The sequence below is a fragment of the Cryptosporidium bovis genome, assembly GCF_009768925.1.
Source record: "Cryptosporidium bovis isolate 45015 chromosome Unknown contig_21, whole genome shotgun sequence".
Lineage (NCBI taxonomy): Eukaryota > Apicomplexa > Conoidasida > Eucoccidiorida > Cryptosporidiidae > Cryptosporidium > Cryptosporidium bovis.
The window spans coordinates 57,966-78,080 of NW_027125023.1; the positions used below are offsets into that span (position 1 = coordinate 57,966).

Consider the following 20,115-nt stretch of genomic DNA (forward strand, 5'->3'; position numbering starts at 1 on the left):
TTTAATTAAATATCACTTAATTTTGGGTTGTGGAAATGAGTGTTGAGGATGGAATATTAAAGAGTTCGAAGTCATGGTCAATTTCTACTTTAACATCCGGCAATAGATTCCGGAGCAATGAAAATCTTTTCAATTCTAGATATAAACATGATTTTCTGAATTCTGACAGTAAAGAATTTGGAATAAAATTAAATAGTCCACAATTAATTGATTTTGAGTATCAAAAGAGAACACATAAAATTGATAAAAGCCATCCATTTCCTAAAAATGTAGGGTTAAATGTTTCAAATATATTTCTCAAAGGAAATTTAGCAAGGAAATACAAAAATGATATGTCAAATTCTGTCAACAAACCAATACTACGCCAGTCATCTTCTTTTTGCGTTTCAATTAATAATCGAGTCGACACAAAAACAAAAATTGAATACATTCATAGACCTATTTCTCCTTTCAACAATAACAATATTGCTAACAAGGTCGCTTTTTCCACAAATTATAATTACCAAATGAGTGAATATAACAATAATAAAAAGTTATTTGAATTTTCAAATAAAAACAACTCATTTTACATTCCTATTATTAAACAGGTAATTGGTACTCGAAATATTCAGACAAATGATCCAAAAATGAAATTTCCAAATTCTGGATTGAAGGAAAACACTGAAAGTTTAAATTCAAATATCAACACTGTTTCATTCAAATCCTCAAGTAACAATATAAAAGAATTACAAGTTTTAAATAAGGACAAGTTTTCACCAAAACCTTTATATAATCAAGAAAACACAATGGAATTTTTGAATAACCGTACGTTAAAGCGAATTATGGCAGTTAATGTCAATTCAAAGTCGACAGGGTGGAATAGAATGTCAAATATAACAAATTCGGTCAATAAGATATTTGTTCCACGATATAGAGAATTTGAAATAATCGGTGAGTCAGGTGTTTCAATAAATGATGTTGAAATTAAGTCGATTCTAGGATTTGGATCTACTAGTCTAGTTTATTTAGGAACTTGGAGGGGAACCGAGGTTGCAATAAAAATATTTGGAAATCACAATAATTTGAATGAAATAGATAAAAATTATAACATTTTAAGATTTAGGGATTTAATCAAACCTTTGGAGAAAAACCAAAAGGACTCCCAACGTTACAATGAATTTAAATGTGAATTAAATTTGTTGAAGGAAGTAAGACATCCAAACATTGTTCAATATATGGGTGGGAATACCCTTGAAAACCCCCCGTTTTTGATTTGTGAATTTTGTTCTGGAGGTACTCTCTTCAACCTGTTGCATGGATCTTCAAAAAAATGTTCAAATGGGGGGGACTATATATTTTCTGGCCCTAAGATCGAACTTTCAATTTTTCAAAGACTCAAAATACTATTAGATATCGCGAGAGGGATATACTTTTTACATACCTCTAATCCCGTTATTATTCATAGAGACATTAAATCATTAAACATATTCCTTAGTACACCAGTAGAGAAATATTCCGATGTCCCAATAGCAAAGATAGGTGACTTTGGTTTATGCAAAAAACTGGATTCAACGGGAAACCATATGAACTTGTGTGAAAGCTTGGTTGGTACATATCAATGGATGGCACCAGAAGTAATAGTTAACCAAGTTTATAATGAATACATTGACATATATAGTTTTGGAATGACTATGTATGAGGTATTATCAAATAAAACTCCCTTTATTGAAATGGGTGTTGAAGTAAATCCTGAATTTTTGGCAAATGAAATAATTAAAGGAGCAAGGCCCTCATTAAATAACATTCCTAATGACGTTCCTTCAGAAATAGTTAATATAATGGTTTCTTGTTGGGATCAAATTCCTTCGAACAGAGGCAGTATGCTCTCAATAATAAAGACACTAGGGACATATGTTGAGAAGTATAATAGAATTTAGAATAGATGTATAAATTTTTAAGATTTAGGTTAGGATATTTTTTTCGTTTATTTAGAACGAAACAATCTTTTCTAGTTTTTTGCAAATATTTGCAACTGTTCGTTTATTTATGGAAATTCTATTTTCGTCAGAACATTTTGATCTCACAACCACGGAAATGTAATCATTGTTTGTAGTGTCGAAATTTAAGTCTTTATATTCCGTTTTAACTTGGATTTCTACTTCTTCATCAATTGATGACTTGAATATTCCGACATAGTCGCTAATATATGTTGCGTTATATAGAGTTGGTGGGTTTGAGTTGCTGGAAATAATGTTAAGGTACTGAAAAATATCCAATATTGACCTTGATGTTACACATTCTATTGTCCTAGAAACAGAAATGTTTGGAGTTCTTTTATTCGCGTCACTAATTTGTCCCATTTGATTTGGAGCTAAGTCGAATATTGGAATATTGCAGACGATACTTATTTTATTAATGAGTTCATTTGGATAAAAATATTGAAAAATATGTGCCTCTAAGTTTGAGTAATGTTGGATTTTTGTAAAATCTAAGTTCTTATCTGTCTTTATGGATTTATCCGCTGTTGGACACCATAAACTCTCACAATACTTTATTAGTTTGAGCTCAATACATAGCGATTTTAAAATATTCAAAAGATCATCCAATTGAGAGAAACAAATTTTTCCAACTATGGTACACTCAAAATGAGATTTTTGTTGGCTAGAAACTACTTCCATTTCAAAAAAAAAATAAAGGATTGGTTCTGGGGCGGCCACAAAAGTGCAGGGAATTTGAAGTCAAATAGAGGAATTTCATTAGAGAGGAAATATAAAAAAGAGTGTTAAAAAATGAAAGATGTTTATTAAAAAAATAATATATAGTTCGTTAAATCTTTTTTTCGACAAATTTATGTACAAGTTCGTTGACGAAGATGTCGTAATGTCACAAAAAAATTACAAGTCTGATATTAGCCTGGAATTTTTGAGAGATTTCAGGGATATAATATTGTTTACTTATAGGTATAACTTCCAGGATATTTTATCTATATTTATGGAACCTGAGAGAACCTCTTTATATGGAAAGGTAAATTCGAATCCCACAACGGATGTTGGATGGGGATGTATGATTAGAGTTATTCAAATGTCAATTTCGCATGGAATTCGTATTTATCTGAGAAGGATGAAACGTAACGATATTTCGGTTGAAAAGATTATAAATAATTTTCAAGATAGCAGAAATTCTATATTTTCAATTCATAATATGGTCTTTAAAGCTTACTACAATCTTGGAATTTCCCCCTTTTCATGGATTGGTCCTACGACCTCATCAGTAATTGCAGATATATTGATAAACGAGAATAGGGAAGTCATTGATAATTATAAAATTTCCAGTATTGTTTTAAAAGACGGCATAATTTACAAAAATATAACTGAAAGACATTTTTCAGGAATAGAACCTGAATGCTGCACGCTTATTTGGTTGTGTACAAAACTGGGGGCAAGAAATTTTAATATAGGTGCTTATAAAAAATCAATATTATTAATAATGAAACAAGTACCACAATTCGCATGTATAGCAGGAGGACATAACAATTTTAATAGAGCTTTATTGGTTGTTGGGGCAAGTATGAACTATCTCTATTGTTTAGATCCACACACCAAAATACTTCCACTTTTTTCAAAAAATAATTTTAATAGAGAGGAGTTTGTTCAGAGAGAACCGACTAAAATAAGTTGGGAAGATCTAAGCCCATCTCTATCTTTCGTTTTTGCTTGCAGTGGCCTTTCTGATTTTGAAGAAATGTGTTTTAATTTGAGGCAAATTAATTCAGATTTATTCGAGGCAGTGGAATGCAAAAAATTAGACGCAGATTTTAGTTTTGAAAATGACTCCGGTTTTTTAGTTTTGTAGAAAAATAACATATTTAATAATAAAACCATTTTTTTGCTAGAGTATAGGAGACATTCCCAAAATAGCCAGTTCTGTTACAAGCAATGGATATTTCAGTCCCGATATTTCACTATTAGGATGATTTGTCACTGCAATTGAGTAAAAAACTTCTCTAATATCGTCTTTTGAACCAGAAATTATTTCTCCATTAGAATTTCTGAGACAGTTGATTTGCTGGGCTGTAAAAGTAAAAATGAAAATTGGTTGGACTTTCTCGTCTCTAGTAGTAGATAATTCATCTGTAAATTCAAATTTAGAAATTTTTGCTCCTTTCAATTCTAAATCACTAATTAATAAAACTGTTGGATCAAAACTTAGTCCAATTGCTTTCAATTCATTTACATTTGACAGAATTGTTTTGAACGCTGTGTCAGCAGTATGTAATTTCAATTCATGTTCGTTTCCAGATAAGTATATATTCAAATAATGTGGAACAACGATATTCTCAACCATATATATTAAATGTAATAATTTAAATTTTGGGTCTAATATCTTCATCTGTTTTATTGCACTCGAAATTTCATTTTCTTTGAATATTCTACCAACAATTGGGTTTTCAAAAAAATCTTTTAATATTGGCATATCCTTAAGTTTTGCACCGAACCTATCCCAGACTGAATCCTCCTGGACAACAATTGAAAAGTTGTCTCTATTAATTTTCTCATTTGTTATTTCGTTGATTTCTGGATATTTATATCTACAGTTATTTGAAAACTCAGCATTTTTGACTTTATGCGATGTACCATCGAGTATTTCGCTCTTAAATTTGTTCTTCCAGTTTAGAAGTTTTTCTGTGATTTCATCTTGCTCTGTTTTATCGTCAAAAAAATATTTAATTAGCTTCAGATTAGAGAGAAAATGAGAATAAATATATTTGTGCTTTTGAAGATGTCTCAAATAGTAGGGAGAGTAGAAGTTAACATATAATTTAATGTTTTTCTTTTGTGAATTAATAATTTTAAGTAGTGTTTGTATGCGTTTATTTCTAAAAAACTTATTATGTATATTTAAATCGTTAATAAATATATTTAAATCATTCACAAGTGCTCTATCCTCATTAATACCATTTTTTATCTGAGAAATTATGTCTTTAATATATGAATCTTTCCTTGTGTAAATATTTCTTATAGAAGTGCCAAATTTGTTGGAAAAAAATAAATAGGTGTTATAACCTAAGTTGGATATTTTATCGAGATAGGAATGATTATTTAATAAAACATGGAATTTATTTCCATAAATAGAGTTCCCAGTTTTAATTAGCATTTATTAACCAAAAAAAAAATGAGTGAGTTTGGAACATACATATGATAATATTATTGTTTATAGTTTAAACCAATATTTTTATAAAAAGTGGTTATTTGAATGTGCACTCGCAAATAACCGCAAAGTCACGATTTTGTTAAAAGCTTTGCTTTATGAATGCTAATAATAAAGGTAGTGATGATCCACAACACAATATTGTTTTTAAAGATTGGTTAAGAAGTCAAGTAAAAAAAAAACTTTGTGAGAGAGAAATTATATTTAAATATGCCAAAAACAGTGATGAGGAAGAAAAATGGTTTAAACTTTTAGACAAATTTTCCAATTTTGGAAACATTACAAGTGGTAATTTAATCAGAATATTTGACAACAGCTCGGATATATATAATGAAATGCTAAAAAGTATAGATTTGGCGAAAGAAAGAGTTTGGTTCGAAACTTATATCTTTGAAGACTGTAAAATAGGTGAAAAGTTCATTGACTCATTGTGTAGGGCATCTAATCGTGGCTGCGAAGTAATATTGTTATTAGATAGTTTTGGTAGTTATAAATTTCCGAAAAAATGGGAGAATATGCTAAAAGAAAACTCCGTTAAATTTATTTGGTTCAATCCCATTTCTATTTTCAATATTCACACTATTTTATTTAGGAATCATAGAAAAATTCTAATCACCGATAACAAATCATATTGTGGATCGATTAATATTACAGATCGAATTAATAATTTAAATAACTTTGAAGAAGCCAATATGTGTGAATTACTGAAGGTTGGAGGGATTTCAAGAAAGAAATTCCTCCCACTACTTTATGATTTACTTAAGTTGCCAGTTCCTACTAATTTAAAAAGAACATGTTTTTATGATGTACATGCAGAAATAATTGGTCCAGCAACGTATGATCTCGGGGAGGTTTTTCTTGATTCGATAAAAGAATCAAAGTGTAGTATTTTTCCTAGGAGGCTCGAGAGACCAAATGAAGAGAAAAATGGAACAATTTTGCAAGTATTGTCAAGTAACACGAGAAATAATCAAAGGGGAATTCAGAATGTACTGGGAATTGCAACAAGTTCATCATCGATATCAATCAATTTAACAACTTCGTATTTCTTCCCTCCAAGATTTCTCTACAATGCAATTCAAGCAGCAATTAACAATAACGTTAGAGTTTCACTACTTCTTTCAGGTAAATCTGACATTCTTGGGGATACAAGCGCTACAAAGTATTTAGTCAAACAATTTTTCCGAAACAACACACATTTTTTTTTCACAAAAAATATACATTGCCATGCTAAATATATTTCAATTGATGGAATATGGTCATCTCTTGGGAGTTTCAACTGGGATGGGCTCTCTTTTAAGAGAAACCTCGAAGTTTCTGTTGCATCATTTGATCCAGTGGTTGCGAAACAACTCTTACGTATACAAGAAAAGCTAACAGGTTGTTGCAATAGCACTGAAGAACAAACAATAATGAAGTGGAATGAGCAGTCAAGTATCAAAAAATTTTATTCAAAGCTTGCTTACTATATAATTAGGTATTTCAACAAACGACTATAGTATATTGGCGCCTTGTATCGCGCCACATCGGTTTTTATTTGACATTCTTGAAGGTTAGGTAATTCTAGACAATCGAACTAAAAATAACAAATTTTTCATTGAAATCCAGATTTACATAAATAATATATATTTTAGAATGGGTGATGAAAATTTTAATTATGATCAACCAAGAGTATCAAATAAAAGAAAGTACAGGAAAGATAAACCGTGGGATACAGACGATATAGATCATTGGAATGTCCCTAAATTGACACCTGAAGACAATCCACATGGGCTATTGGAAGAGAGTAGTTTTGCAGTTCTATTTCCCAAATATAGAGAGAAATATTTACGCGATATTTGGCCGGATATTAGAAATGTGCTCAAGGAACACTTTATTAAGTGTGACTTAGATTTAGTTGAGGGATCGATTACTGTAAGAACAACGGGGAAAACATGGGATCCATTTATTATAATCCGTGCTAGAGATATGATTAAATTACTTTCAAGGAGCGTACCTTTCCATCAAGCGGTGAGAATCTTAGGGGGAGGGGAGGATGATAGCAATCTTGGGTGCGATATTATTAAAATAGGCCACAGAAACAAGGAAAAGATGATAAAGCGGCGACAAAGGCTTGTAGGTCCGAATGGATCCACCTTAAAGGCAATTGAGCTTCTTACTAATTGTTATATATTAGTACAGGGACAAACAGTTAGCGCAATAGGGTCTTATAAAGGCCTGAAGCATGTTCGCCGAATAGTTGAAGACTGTATGAATAATATACACCCAGTTTATCATATTAAAGAATTAATGATTAAAAGGGAACTCGAAAAAGATGAAAAGTTAAAGGAAGAAAATTGGGATAGGTTTTTACCAAAGTTCAAAACTAAATGTATTAAGAGAAAGACCAAAAAATTAACTAAGAAGAAGAAGACACTATTCCCACCAGAGCCAACTCCGAGGAAGGAAGATATATTACTTGAAACAGGTGAATATTTCTATTCCGAATTAGAAAAGAAAAACAAAAAAATCAGGGAAAATATAAGCAAACAGAAGGAAAAGAGACTAGAAAAGTCCAGAGAAAGAGAAGCTGTTTACGAAGCACCTAAAGAAGAAAAACTGAAAAAAGGAAAGAATCAAGTCAATTTTGAGACACCAAATTTGAAAAAAACAAGGAAAATAATAAAAAACAAAGGGGATGTATCTAGTTTTATTTTATAGAAGTATTTTGATTCTGGATCTTGAGATGTTTTATAAGTTCTTGAACAAAATTAATAGATTTATAGTTTTTATTTAGCTTTATTATAACACTTTTAACATAATTATATGCCTCTAACTTTCCATATTTGTTGTTTGACTGACTTTCAAGAAGTCTTAGTCGTTCCAATATTTCACCCTCTGAGTTCGTCTCACCAGAAAGAAGCTTTATTATATATGGGATAACCGAATCGATACCGTAGTGTTTGATACACTTGTTTATTATCAGTATGTAGTCTTTGATTTCGTACTCTACATTTTTGTATTCAATATATTCATAAATACGGCGAGCAGAAATGCAGGACATTAGGAACAAGTTTTCTACGTGTTTCTTTTTAGATTCATCGATGAAACCAATTAATCTATCCCCAATTTCAAAAAAATTGTTTGGAGTAGATATATTTATGAATTCTAAAGATAATGATGAAATTAAAAAATTAGAACTTGAGGTATATACAAGGTAGGGGTATAATTCATGGCTTTTAAGGTTTTTGGCGATTCTGTCTACAATTTTGTTTTTTTCTGGAGAATAAATATCAATATGTAGGTCTATAGGTCTAATTATTAGGGAAGTCAATCTGTATAAAAGGGTTTCCAAAATTTTCATTATATCTTCACATTTAAATTCATTTAAGATTTTCTTATTAAACATATTTTGTTCATATAGCACGAGTTCGTCCGAAAATGTTGTAAAAAAAGTAACAGTGAAGTCAATTAATGATAAAGCACCATTATTAATTTTATTTGAGTTATTTTTTGGATGAGTGGAAGTCATTAGATCGAAAATCGAATTGCATAGATTTGTGAAAGCATCAATGTATTCATCAATATTAATAAATGGTGTTATAGGGCATTCATTACAAATGTAAGAGAAGAAGGTAACAAAATGGTGATGAATAGGAGTTTTTAAAAGCAATTTTAAATCTAAGGTTGATATTTCAGAAATTTTGTCCTCGTAAAAGTCTGTTCTCCAAAAGTTATTCAAAAAATCATCAACGAATATCTGGATGGTTTTTATAGGATTAGTAAGTAAAAATGACCAAGTATCAATTAATATTTTCTTCAAAGGCAGAAAAAAGATAAAACCAGATTTATATGAAGCAAATAATATATTTCTTAATGATTTTACGTCGTTTTCGTCAAATGACTGTCCATAAAGATTCAAAACAGTATTTGAGAAAAGTCTGGAGTCATTGATGCCAAAATCTATACACATTTCTGCTATCAAATATAAAATGTTGTTTAATTGCTTATTTTTATCCATGTTTGAAGATAACAATTTTCTTGAAGATCTGAATTGTAAAGGTTCCGCTTCAGCCTGATTTTGTATACACCTTATCTTATTTTTACTTTCATTTTCCTTTAAAGCCACAAAAAGTCTTGATTCTTCAGAGCAAAATTCATTTTTTGCCTTCACATAAACTGAGTCATTCAATTTTCTATTTTCGTATTCTCTCCAGAGAGATCTTGCAAGACCTACTTTCTCTGATAAATAAAACTTGCTGAAATCTTGTGGAATATGAAGTTCATGAAAAAAAATCATATAATAGTTGTGCAACCATATAACTTTTAGATCATTATATTTAGGATACTTTTTTTGAATGCTTTTTGTTGAAGCAATCTGAAAGAGTGTTTTTAAAGCGTTACACTTTGTTGAAAAACTATAATTTGTAGTGTTTCTGAAGGATATTGATAAAAGCAATAGTATTGAATCGCTTGGATTTATACCCTCGCAGATGAAAGCTATTCTATCAATAAAAAACTTATTATAAAAGTTAGGAAAAGATGATTCTTCCCTAACATACCAATGATCTAATCCAGGAATTAGTAAAGAACCTATCTTATCGAAAATAACTTTTACTTTATTTGAAAATTTATTTTTCACAACTTCATATGGGGTTTCAAATGGTTTATTTAACATGTTTTTAATCATAGAAGTTCTTATTTTTTTAGTTTCTATTGAATAAGAGTTCAAAATTTCATCGATGAATATATTGAACCTACTAACCAATCTTGAATTTAGAATGGCATTTTCAATTTTTATGCTGCATTTATCGAGACAAGTGGGTGATATTTCTTCAAAATTACTACAAAATGTTTGAAGTATTAATTTTTGGTTAATATTATGGTTTTTCCTATGAAAGCCTTCAGAAATTAATGGAATTAAATAATAATAAAGAGTAAAAATGAAGTGAGAAATATCATTTGTAATTTCCAATAAATTAGAGAATATTGTATTTAACTTATGTTTTTCTAATATTAGCATTGTTGAAATCAAACTCTTTCTTGATCTTAAAAAATCACCTGTATTACTAATAACTTCATTTTGTCTGCTATAATTAATTCCTTCAGTTTTTGTTAGTGGATAACCCTTTTCCAGTGCAATTGAAGGATATTTATCCTCTTTTGTTTCGTACCATTCGATTAATTTGATTTTTGTTATTGATAGTGGCAATTCATCAATGATTAATAATATGATAGCAATTCCTGCCTCTAAATCAAAAGAACCAATAGACTCAATGTATCTTAGAAGTATTTTATCATCTTCAATCAAATTAGAATAATAATGATCAAACTCTTTAGAATATTTTTCTATTTCTGCAAAATCATTATTATCTTTGTAATACCTATACTTTCTACAAGAAACAATATTCCAAACAAACTGAATATCTATTACAACTTTATTAATACCCAAATGTTGTGATAATAATTTGATTTTGTAAATAGTTTCGTCATTTATTTCGTACTTTAGCACCTTAAGTGGAAATTTAAAAAGATAGTGGAATGGAATTCTATATTTTTGTCGACTAAACAAATTTATTGTTATTTCTTCGTCCCAATTTTCTTGGTTTCTTTCTCGAAGCTCTTCAACTTCCTTATCAATAAACTCTTTCTCCTCGTGATCAGGACCGCATACTCTCTTATGGGTCATTAAAATTTTTACAATTTCAAGTTTAGATTTTATTGAAGCTTCATGTAATAGTATTTTTTCACCTACAAGAGTGTTGCTACTACAAGTAGAATGAATTTTCTCAAGATATTTAACCTCCGAGACGGATTTAATAGATAATTCTCTCGATTTTTCGTAGTACCAATTTAATATGAAGAATAGCCTTTCGTAATTATAGGAGGAGATATAATTAAATGAGTTATTGAATATTTCTTTTCCAAGTTCGGGGGTGACGATATTGAGTATATTCAACATTTTACGTTCAAACCTAAATCCATTAAAATAGAGAATCATTTTCTCCGTCCATAACTTAATAACATACTCATCATTAATATTGTAGTCTCTTGCGTATTGAAGACATGATACAAGATCAAATTCATTCTTAAAAATAATCTTCTGAAGGATGTTCTTTTTATATTCACTGTGAATGTTATTTTTGGGGTCTTGTTTCTGAAAGAATAGGGACTGGTCAAAATCAATGTGAACTTGTCTAAAAAAGTTACACCACTTAGATTGTGTATATAAATCCTCCATTTCTTTCCTCATACTGTAATGATTGTAAAGTATTCCCAAATCCCAACCTATTCTTGCCATTCTTTGTGCTCTGTAATAATTATCAAGTATATTTGACGGGGTTAGAGACTGAACAAACACATTCCAAGAATCCCTTTTTTCAAGCGAAGATGATAATGCCATGCATAGTTGTCCATCCATTGGGTCCTTTCCTTTGAGAACTTTTCTGAAAAAATCCACATTAATATTTAGTAATAGTGATAAGTCTGTTATTATCATTGGATGTCTAAGATATAAACTGGTTGAGAGTGATAAGCATTCGAGTTGATATAGTTGTTGCAAAAAGGTGTTTATATACTTTTTAAAGCTCTCAAAAATATTGTAAACACTTTGATTCATGTCAGATTCGTAATTAATTGGCCACCAACCTGGATCAACGCAGAAGTTAACCGATAGAAGAGATGAAACATATGCTCTCTTTAATGAAATATGCCTAGACAATTCTTTACGAAGAGTTATTTTATTAGCCAAAAATTTCAATGCCATTATTATTGCATTATCTGAGGGATAAAGAGTACATATTTCTTTGTAATAACTTTCTCGTAAGTTAATATGAACACTCTTCCCGTTATTTCTTTGAAATGAATTAATCAACAGTTTTGTGAAAACATGCTCTGCCTCTTGAGTGATTAAAAATGAATATTCCGTGTACTCTACACTGTCAATTATATCTGAAGCCTGAATAAGAAAGTCGTAAACCCAAAATATGTCTCCTGAAAGTGATAACACGAAACTAATAACAGATGTTGGACAAAATGGAATACAGCAAGCAAGTATTTGTAGTAACTCTGTAATAATAAATGAAAGTTCAAATGGATCTATTTCTGAAATTTGATTTTCTGTGTAATCCGGATTAGGTTGAAATTCTCCAGAACTAACAGAATTTAAATACAAGATAATATTTTGCACTTCATCAATAATAATCATTGCATTCTTCGGAGAAGGCGACTTGACTAATTCTTGTGTTAACCTTTTGAATATAGATAATTTATTTCCTGCAGTAATTGAATGTCTAATTAAAGTCCTTCTAACATAGCTCTCATCTACACCTATCAAACCTCCCAATCTTAATAATCTTGTCAATTTACCTCTTTTTTTCTCTCGAATTTCATTGTTCTCAATAAATGGTTTCGAGTATTGATCAAAAATTTCACAAATTCTCGAATAACATGATTCATTGTAAAGGTGATAGTAATCGCTATCCCATTCCCAATCTTTTAAGTTTGGATGTCCATGGTTAGTGGAAATTTTACTGGAGTATGAACCAGTGTCATCAAATATTGAAGCCGGAACTACATTAACTATTGCATAATTAACTTCTATAGGTGATTCTTGATCATGGTTTATTTTATTAATCATTATATCACTTGGTCTCAAAAATATTTCAAACTCAACTTGAAGGGTCTGTAACCTCAAAAGGGTATTAAACGACTCATTTGATGCCCAAAAAGTGACCTGCCTCAGCTTTATATCATTTTTTTGTATAAACTTTAAAAACTCCCTCAAAACCACTATTGCAGAAAAGACAGCAAGTCTACATTTAACCTTAAATATACCTGAATTATAGCCAAGAGAAAAACTATCTAGAAATTGCCAAATGAAACAGGTAAATTGCTGTGTTACACCGTATCTCTTTTCAAAATCCAAAATCGAGAGTAAGTCTAATATTTCGAGTTCTAGATTTTTAGTCAGAGACATAATGTCACAGTTACCACTAGACCCATTTATCTTTTGAATAAGTGACTTTCCAAAAGTTATAAATCTCAATCTTAAACAACAAGCCTCGGTTATACTCATAATAAATGCACCAGTTTCTCGTTCCAAGTATGATAAAAGGGATAGAGCGTCCTTGAACGATTCTATACCTATACTAACTTGAGAAATTATGTGCACAAGTAATCGTCTCGGTGCATTCTTTTCGAACAAAACTACAGATGCCATATGGTCCAGATTATATCTCGAAAGCAAGTTTTGTGCATCAATTAATGAAATTCTATTCTTAAGTTCCAGAGCTTTTCTTTCATCTAATTTTAAATTCTTTGCACAGTTTAGAAGATATTCAAAATTATTTTTAAGCAATAATAACTCTGTTTCAGTTTTATTACTCTTTAGTAAACTACCATATTTGTTGAATACTGAAAAGTATTGAAGAAGTGCATCAGATTTATACTCATCCTTCGAAATTGAATCAATTAAGGTAATAATACTAGATAGAAAATTAACCTTTATTTCAAATTTATCATCATTTTCTTCGTTGTCATATGTTCTAGATTGAATTATTGACGACATATCAAGTATATACTCTAATAAAATCAGGTCTGAATCAATTCCTCTTTGTCTACAAAAGGGAATAACGTTTTTTTCTATTTCTTCACGTAACAATTCCAATTTTTTAACTCTAATTAATAAAGTAAACGCAATCTCCTTTGATGATATTTTACCATGAAATAATGGATTAAATCCAACATTTAAGTTGTAGTTCTCTCTTATATCTAAACATTCTAAAAAAGAAAAATGTATCTTATTTATTTTATTTGAAGAAGACTTTTTAATATAATAACGCTTATCACCAGAACCGGCCCAAAGTATTCCATTAGTAACAATTTGTCTTGGGAGAGACTGACTATCAACCGGAAACTGAATATCGCTTTGGAATATGGACGACAAAAGGAAGATACATCTATTTATATCTCCATCTGTAATGTATTCTAGTGCAATAGCCCTATTTGCCAACCAATTAAGGAGCCTATCCCTATCTACAACAAGTGGAAATACCTGGTTAACTAACCAAGAAGGTAATTTTTTTTCGAATTCATCCGGGATAATAATTGGAATATTTTCTAGAGATTCCAAGACCAAATCATTTCTTATTTTTTCGTCACTATTACCGTATTGAAATGAGTGCCTATTAAATAAGATAAAAAATTCCGAAACAGAATTCAATAATAGAAAACAAATTCCTAATTTCCAAATATCGCATTTAACAAAGTTTTTCCACATCCTATTCCACTTTGAGATTGATCTGTCCTCAGGAAATCTTAAGGGTTCAGAATTACAGATGTTAATGGCTAGTTCAGTGTTTCGTTCATTTTTTGAATAAATGTAGTTGAATGTAACCAATTTGTGGATTAAATTATTTAATATTGATACTATGTTCAAATTTTGATTCGATTTCTCAAAATTCTGAAACAAATTAAAATAAAATTCCCTTGCTTCGTTATAATCCGAAAAAGATATATTTGTGATATATTCAACTACATATGAATGATCATTTTCATCGGAAATAAGAATGAAATAGTTTAAAAAATTGAGAATATAATTTAGTGGCACTAGGCTTTTGTTTCTAGAATTAAGAAGCATATCCAACTGTGTTTTTAATTTACTCTTGTCCTTTTTACTAACTGTATCAAGAGAATTGTAGTTAGGGTCATTGAATTCTTTAGCCAATGCAAAGTGTTTATCATATTCAACAAAGTTCAAATACCATTTACCTTTTTTTACGTTTTTTCCACAGCAAATATACACAATATTTGAATTCTTGATATTATTTGAAACAAAAGGTTTAAAATTTAAAACGAAATCACTGAATGCTATTAAATTAACATTATCTTCGGACTCTAAAATATTTCGAAGACTCAGTTTGTCTTTATATGTTGCGAAGTATGTCTTGAAACTATTTATACTTATAATTGACAAGTCAACTAAATTATCATTTAGAGAAATTTCTGAAATGTTTATAGGCAAAAGACTTGTATTCGAAATAGTGAGTTCAAATTTACTATTTTTTTTCTCATTAATTGATAGGGTTATAATTAATCTAGTATCTTCGCTACATCCTAATGAAATTATACTAAATTTTAAAGCAGTGAATAATTTGCAATTATTTACAATTGACCCATGGAAAATCTCACAGATATTTATTGAATCCATCAATTTACATTCCAAATTAACAATATCAAGTGAGTATTTGTTTAATAAATTACCATCAGTGAAGTATAAATTTTGCTCTATGCAAAGCAATTTACCAGCACGAATATTTTCGACTAATTTACCAAAGTTAATATTTGAATAATTTTTGTTTATTGAAACCAAAGATAACCCTGAACAAAAGCACAATGCAAACAGAAGTGAATTGTTGTCATTCAAATTTTCATTTATGCAAATTATATCAACGTTTGTAATATTTTTACCAGAGAAAAAAGGAATAACAAACTCAATTATTGAAGGTTTCTCATTAAATTCGAATAAGTATAAAGATACGTTTGATGCCACAAGAAAAAGATCCCTCCATACCCATATTCCAGCTAAGATGTATTCATCATTTATCTTTGTTCTCCATCTAAAGGTTTGCTTTGGATTATCGATATTGGATAATTCGAAAACAGAAAGGGAAGTCTCTTCAATAATACATATTTTTTCACCAATGAATTCGACTTTCCTAATTCCATTATTAATTTCACTTTCATTTAACTTTGAAAGGTAATCCAACTCTACTGATTTAAATATAAACATGGTCAAGTTTTTTTTTTATTTTCACAACTCCCTCACTTGACCGGCTTGTTATAAGGAAGAAAAAAAAGTGGGTAATATCAAACTGTAATAAAAATGGTGAAAAAAAAAGAAAAAAAGAAAAAAAAGAAAAAAAGAAAAATAAAGGGAAAGTCGAATAACTTTCTTTAGATCATTAGATTTTAGAGAAGTTGTGTGATTTTTTGTTTAGAGTAGCTAGCTCTAGTCTTTTAAACTTCAAAGATTCGTGCTCTCTTTTTTTTGTTGTTTATGATATGAAAATAACATTTCAGCTTCGATGTATTATCTAATTTTAATCGTCTTTAATTTTTGTTCTTAATCGAATCATTATGTACTTGACAGCAGGTAAAAAAAATTTCAAGTATGTATTTTCAAGTAAACAATCATGCTTTTTTACATGTTTTAATCTCTAAATTTGAGGTGTAAAAAAATTAAATTTGTAGTGATGAGAAAAATAAATTTTTTCGAACTTAAAAAACGATTGAATCTTGATTATTCCAATAAGCAAATTATAGCATCTTCGGAAATAAGTTTAATCAAAGAAAAGATTAACAACGAAATAATAAACAACCAAAATGCAATAAGAAATAAGGACAATAAAAATAAGCAAGAGGGAATGTATTTAGATGGAGGTTGTTGTCACAATTCACTTCAGTTACAACCATGCATTGCTTCAAAAGAGAACAATATTGAACCCCTTTTTGAAATGACGTATGATATAGAGTTTCCACAAATAACTTTTCAAGTTAAAAAAAATACTTCTCTTTATGATGATATCTACTCTCAAGTTTACTTGAAATATATAAGGAACTCTAACAGTTCACTAGGTTTAGATGAAAGAATAGCAATAAGAGAATCTAAATCTATTTTTGAAATTGAGGGGTTTGGCGAATCTTTTACTATTCATTGGGATGGTGAGGATTTAATATCTAATACTCCCATCCTACTTGGAGAGATTTCGGGAATGGTTTATGCTGAAGATAAACTTATGAGTGAAAGTAATAAATTTTTCAGATTACCGAACATTTCAAACACAGATTGCAGTGTCTTTCTTGACACTTCTCACCTCTGCAACGAATTTGCATTTTTAAAGTATTGTAAATTACCTTATCCTTTTGATGATGAAGTTATCAGGACAAACACTCAATTACAATGGTTATATATTGACCAATGGCCGCATTTGGTCGTGCTTTCTATTCCTGGGGTTAAAATTAAACATGGTGATGAGCTTATTGTTGATTTCGGGGAAGAGTATCATGATAACTATATTCAGAACAATAAGAAGTTTTTTAGGAATATGATAGGTATAAAAAAAAATGATATTCACACAATTAAATTATGCAGGGTTTGTAAAAATGAGATACAAGACTTCAGGTACATAAATAAATGTTCCTTCTGCTTTAAAACAATACATGAGAGGTGTGGTTATTCAACTAACACAAAATATTCATCTATTTGTTGTTTAACATGTCTAAGAAAGTCTATAAGTACTATTTTCGGTTTAAACAAAAAAAAAGGTGGTAATTTTTCCAACAATATGTTAAATAGTGACGAAAATAACAACTTTCTGATAAATATTATCAATGAGTCTGAAATAAATAATGCATGCAATAGTTGTTCGAATATATTTTCGAAAAACAACACAAAGATCGAAAAACAAAAATCCGCATTCATTTGCAAAATCATTCATGATATTAGTCATAAAATTGAAAAGCAGACATTATACAGCATCGACTCATTTTATGCAGGTTTTAATTCAAATAGTGAAAATGAATCTAAACGAGTAAGCGCAGATGTGAAAGCACTTGAAAATTTCTATTCAATATTTGAGGCATTTATAAAACAAGTTATAGATAAGAGTAATTTGTTTCAAAATCTTCAGATTGACTTATTTCTGGATGGTTACGTAGGTTTTTATGAGAGTAAGGCAAAATATTCATTTTCAGACCCTTCTATATATGAGATTTGGAAAAAATCAAAATGGAGAGATTTTATATATTGGGATGAACCAAAGAAGAGCTGGGTGGGAATTTTAAAGCCAAATGGAATAAAGTCTTCTTTTATTAGCAGTGAGAAAAACTCAATTCTGGAAAACTTTTTTGAGGCAGAGAAATGGATTGAAAAGAGATTGAGTGAGACGTATATTTCAAATAAATTACTTGATGTATTATTTTCATTTGAAAATAGAACATTAAATGATCAAAATATTCCAAACATTCAAGAGACACATCAAAATATGATTCAACACACATACCATTCGCCATTTCTCCCAACAGATCTGGCATCACATCCGGATTACAAAGTATTTCTAAGCAGTTACGAAAATTGCAAATATCAAGCCAATCAAATAGAAGTTGAAGGTTGCCGAAATGATTGTACGATTATTGCGGATTCACAAATACCAGTGAACAAGGTCGAAGGGCCAATAAATCAAAATGCTTGTAGCGGCGATCTACAGTTATTCTCATACTCAAACGCACCTAATTACATCTTTAATGACTCGAAACACCAAATTATTTCTTCAACGGGATATATACAGTGTTACTCACCAATACATAGGAAAAGAAGGGTTAGGTCAACACTACCTTTAACTTCAAATGCAGCAAAATGCCCGACTGAATGGAGAGTGCGAGGAATAACTTGGCATGCGGAAAGAAAAGCATTTATAGTACCATATAGAAGGGATAAGGATGGTGGGCTTACATCGACCACTTTTGGGGCAATGAAATATGGGAGCCCATTAACTGCATTTTTAAAAGCATTGGAATTTAGAGAGAACTATTTAAAAGAACAATCTACAAAGCTACCGGACGAAATAAAGAAACCTAGTGTAATATGTGATCAAGCGCTATTGATTAGAAATCTACCAAACATTATATGGGATTCAAGTAAATTGGTTTGGAGAGCGATTGCAGAAGAGGAACTTCTTTGTGAGGACGAACAAGCTCAAAAATTCAATTTAAGTTCACAAGATGTAGAAGTTGATGCAACACCATATGGTGCAAGAATAGCGTATGAAATAGCGGAAGTTTGTTATATACGCCGTAAAGCACTACTATTGAATTCGAAAGATTCAAATATTAACAATAGAACTGTTAATATTGGCAACAGATACAGGTACAAAAATAGCATGGGGAACATTGGTGTGGAATATCCTGCAGTTGAAAGCCAAAATATACCGTTGATAAACAAGGATAATCAGTTAAACGATTCTCAAAGCCCTTGCTACAGAAAAATTAGGCTAAAAATAATTCTACCTTCTGGAGAAGAAGCAATAAGAAATGATTTAATATCGTGGCACTTCAGAACTAATTCGTGGGTTGTATCCAATGTTAGTGAGGAATATGAAGATGGTTGTATTAAAGGTTTAAATTCTCTCAATTGTATCAATTCAAGTTTCAGACAAAACTCGTTAGTTCACTCGCTGATTTCTGCAATTGAATGCTGTTCAGATATTCCACAGAAATGCCAAGTGTTTATTCATGCAGAAGAAGCCGAATCGATAATTGAGTCTGAGGAATTAGCAGAATTACTTAAACCCTTTCCAACTGGAATATCGTGGTATTGCAAAAAAAGAAGATTTTACACCTCAAATGGACTTGATAGTAATGGAAGAGGACAACATTTCAGTATTGCATTGTACGGTTCTCTAATTGCAGCATTCAATGCAGCTATAGATTACAGGAATATTTTCTTAAAAAATAGAAGGAAAAATACACTATCTAAAATCGAGTGGATATTGTGTTATCCTGTAAACTTAAATACATTAAACAGTTATGATGATAGAATAGTAAAAGATGCAAGTTTAATAAAAACAAGTGAAAATTCTAAGAAAGTGCAAAGTAATTGTCAAAGGTATAATCTAACAAATAGTTATTTAAACGAGTGTACAAAGAGAAATATTGAAGGAATTGACAATCAGATTCCAACCTTGAATGAGTGCGTTTCAAACGACACATATCACTCCGAAGGTGTCTGGCTTCAACATCCAACAACTGTATCATTGTTAGAAGACCAAATAATTGATACCCAAAACGACCTGGATAGTCAAATTCTGAATATTAGTATTTTAGAATGATTTAGAAGTCGGGAATTGAAGTACCGCAAAATTACTTTTTTAACCTTTACCTTTTTTGTCG

General features: G+C 30.1%; 8 protein-coding genes across 8 annotated transcripts; 5 read left to right on the top strand and 3 right to left on the bottom strand.

The window, feature by feature from the left end:
- Nucleotides 1-35: 35 nt before the first annotated feature.
- Nucleotides 36-1,916, top strand: FG379_001344 (protein Roco7; the record flags this gene model as incomplete). The annotated part of the gene is made up of 1 exon (XM_067326947.1): nt 36-1,916. One exon carries the CDS (start codon nt 36-38, stop codon nt 1,914-1,916), a length of 1,881 nt encoding a protein of 626 aa, XP_067183853.1.
- A 51-nt stretch (nt 1,917-1,967) lies between these two features.
- FG379_001345 (uncharacterized protein) lies at nt 1,968-2,657 on the bottom strand (the record flags this gene model as incomplete). Its single annotated transcript, XM_067326948.1, has 1 exon — nt 1,968-2,657. One exon carries the CDS (start codon nt 2,655-2,657, stop codon nt 1,968-1,970), a length of 690 nt encoding a protein of 229 aa, XP_067183854.1.
- A 118-nt stretch (nt 2,658-2,775) lies between these two features.
- On the top strand, nt 2,776-3,831 carry FG379_001347 (uncharacterized protein; the record flags this gene model as incomplete). Its single annotated transcript, XM_067326950.1, has 1 exon — nt 2,776-3,831. One exon carries the CDS (start codon nt 2,776-2,778, stop codon nt 3,829-3,831), a length of 1,056 nt encoding a protein of 351 aa, XP_067183856.1.
- A 36-nt stretch (nt 3,832-3,867) lies between these two features.
- On the bottom strand, nt 3,868-5,133 carry FG379_001348 (Tim44-like domain-containing; the record flags this gene model as incomplete). Its single annotated transcript, XM_067326951.1, has 1 exon — nt 3,868-5,133. The coding sequence occupies one exon, from the start codon at nt 5,131-5,133 to the stop codon at nt 3,868-3,870; it is 1,266 nt and encodes a 421-aa protein (XP_067183857.1).
- A 152-nt stretch (nt 5,134-5,285) lies between these two features.
- FG379_001349 (phosphatidylserine phosphatidylglycerophosphate cardiolipin synthase) lies at nt 5,286-6,686 on the top strand (the record flags this gene model as incomplete). Its single annotated transcript, XM_067326952.1, has 1 exon — nt 5,286-6,686. The coding sequence occupies one exon, from the start codon at nt 5,286-5,288 to the stop codon at nt 6,684-6,686; it is 1,401 nt and encodes a 466-aa protein (XP_067183858.1).
- Nucleotides 6,687-6,822: 136 nt separating this feature from the next.
- FG379_001350 (ribosomal RNA assembly mis3 dribble KH domain) lies at nt 6,823-7,887 on the top strand (the record flags this gene model as incomplete). Its single annotated transcript, XM_067326953.1, has 1 exon — nt 6,823-7,887. The coding sequence occupies one exon, from the start codon at nt 6,823-6,825 to the stop codon at nt 7,885-7,887; it is 1,065 nt and encodes a 354-aa protein (XP_067183859.1).
- A 116-nt stretch (nt 7,888-8,003) lies between these two features.
- Nucleotides 8,004-15,958, bottom strand: FG379_001351 (uncharacterized protein; the record flags this gene model as incomplete). The annotated part of the gene is made up of 1 exon (XM_067326954.1): nt 8,004-15,958. A coding segment is annotated over one exon (7,955 nt), but the record flags the coding sequence as incomplete, so codon positions are not given.
- A 463-nt stretch (nt 15,959-16,421) lies between these two features.
- Nucleotides 16,422-20,054, top strand: FG379_001352 (uncharacterized protein; the record flags this gene model as incomplete). The annotated part of the gene is made up of 1 exon (XM_067326955.1): nt 16,422-20,054. The coding sequence occupies one exon, from the start codon at nt 16,422-16,424 to the stop codon at nt 20,052-20,054; it is 3,633 nt and encodes a 1,210-aa protein (XP_067183861.1).
- Between the last annotated feature and the right edge of the window lie 61 nt (nt 20,055-20,115).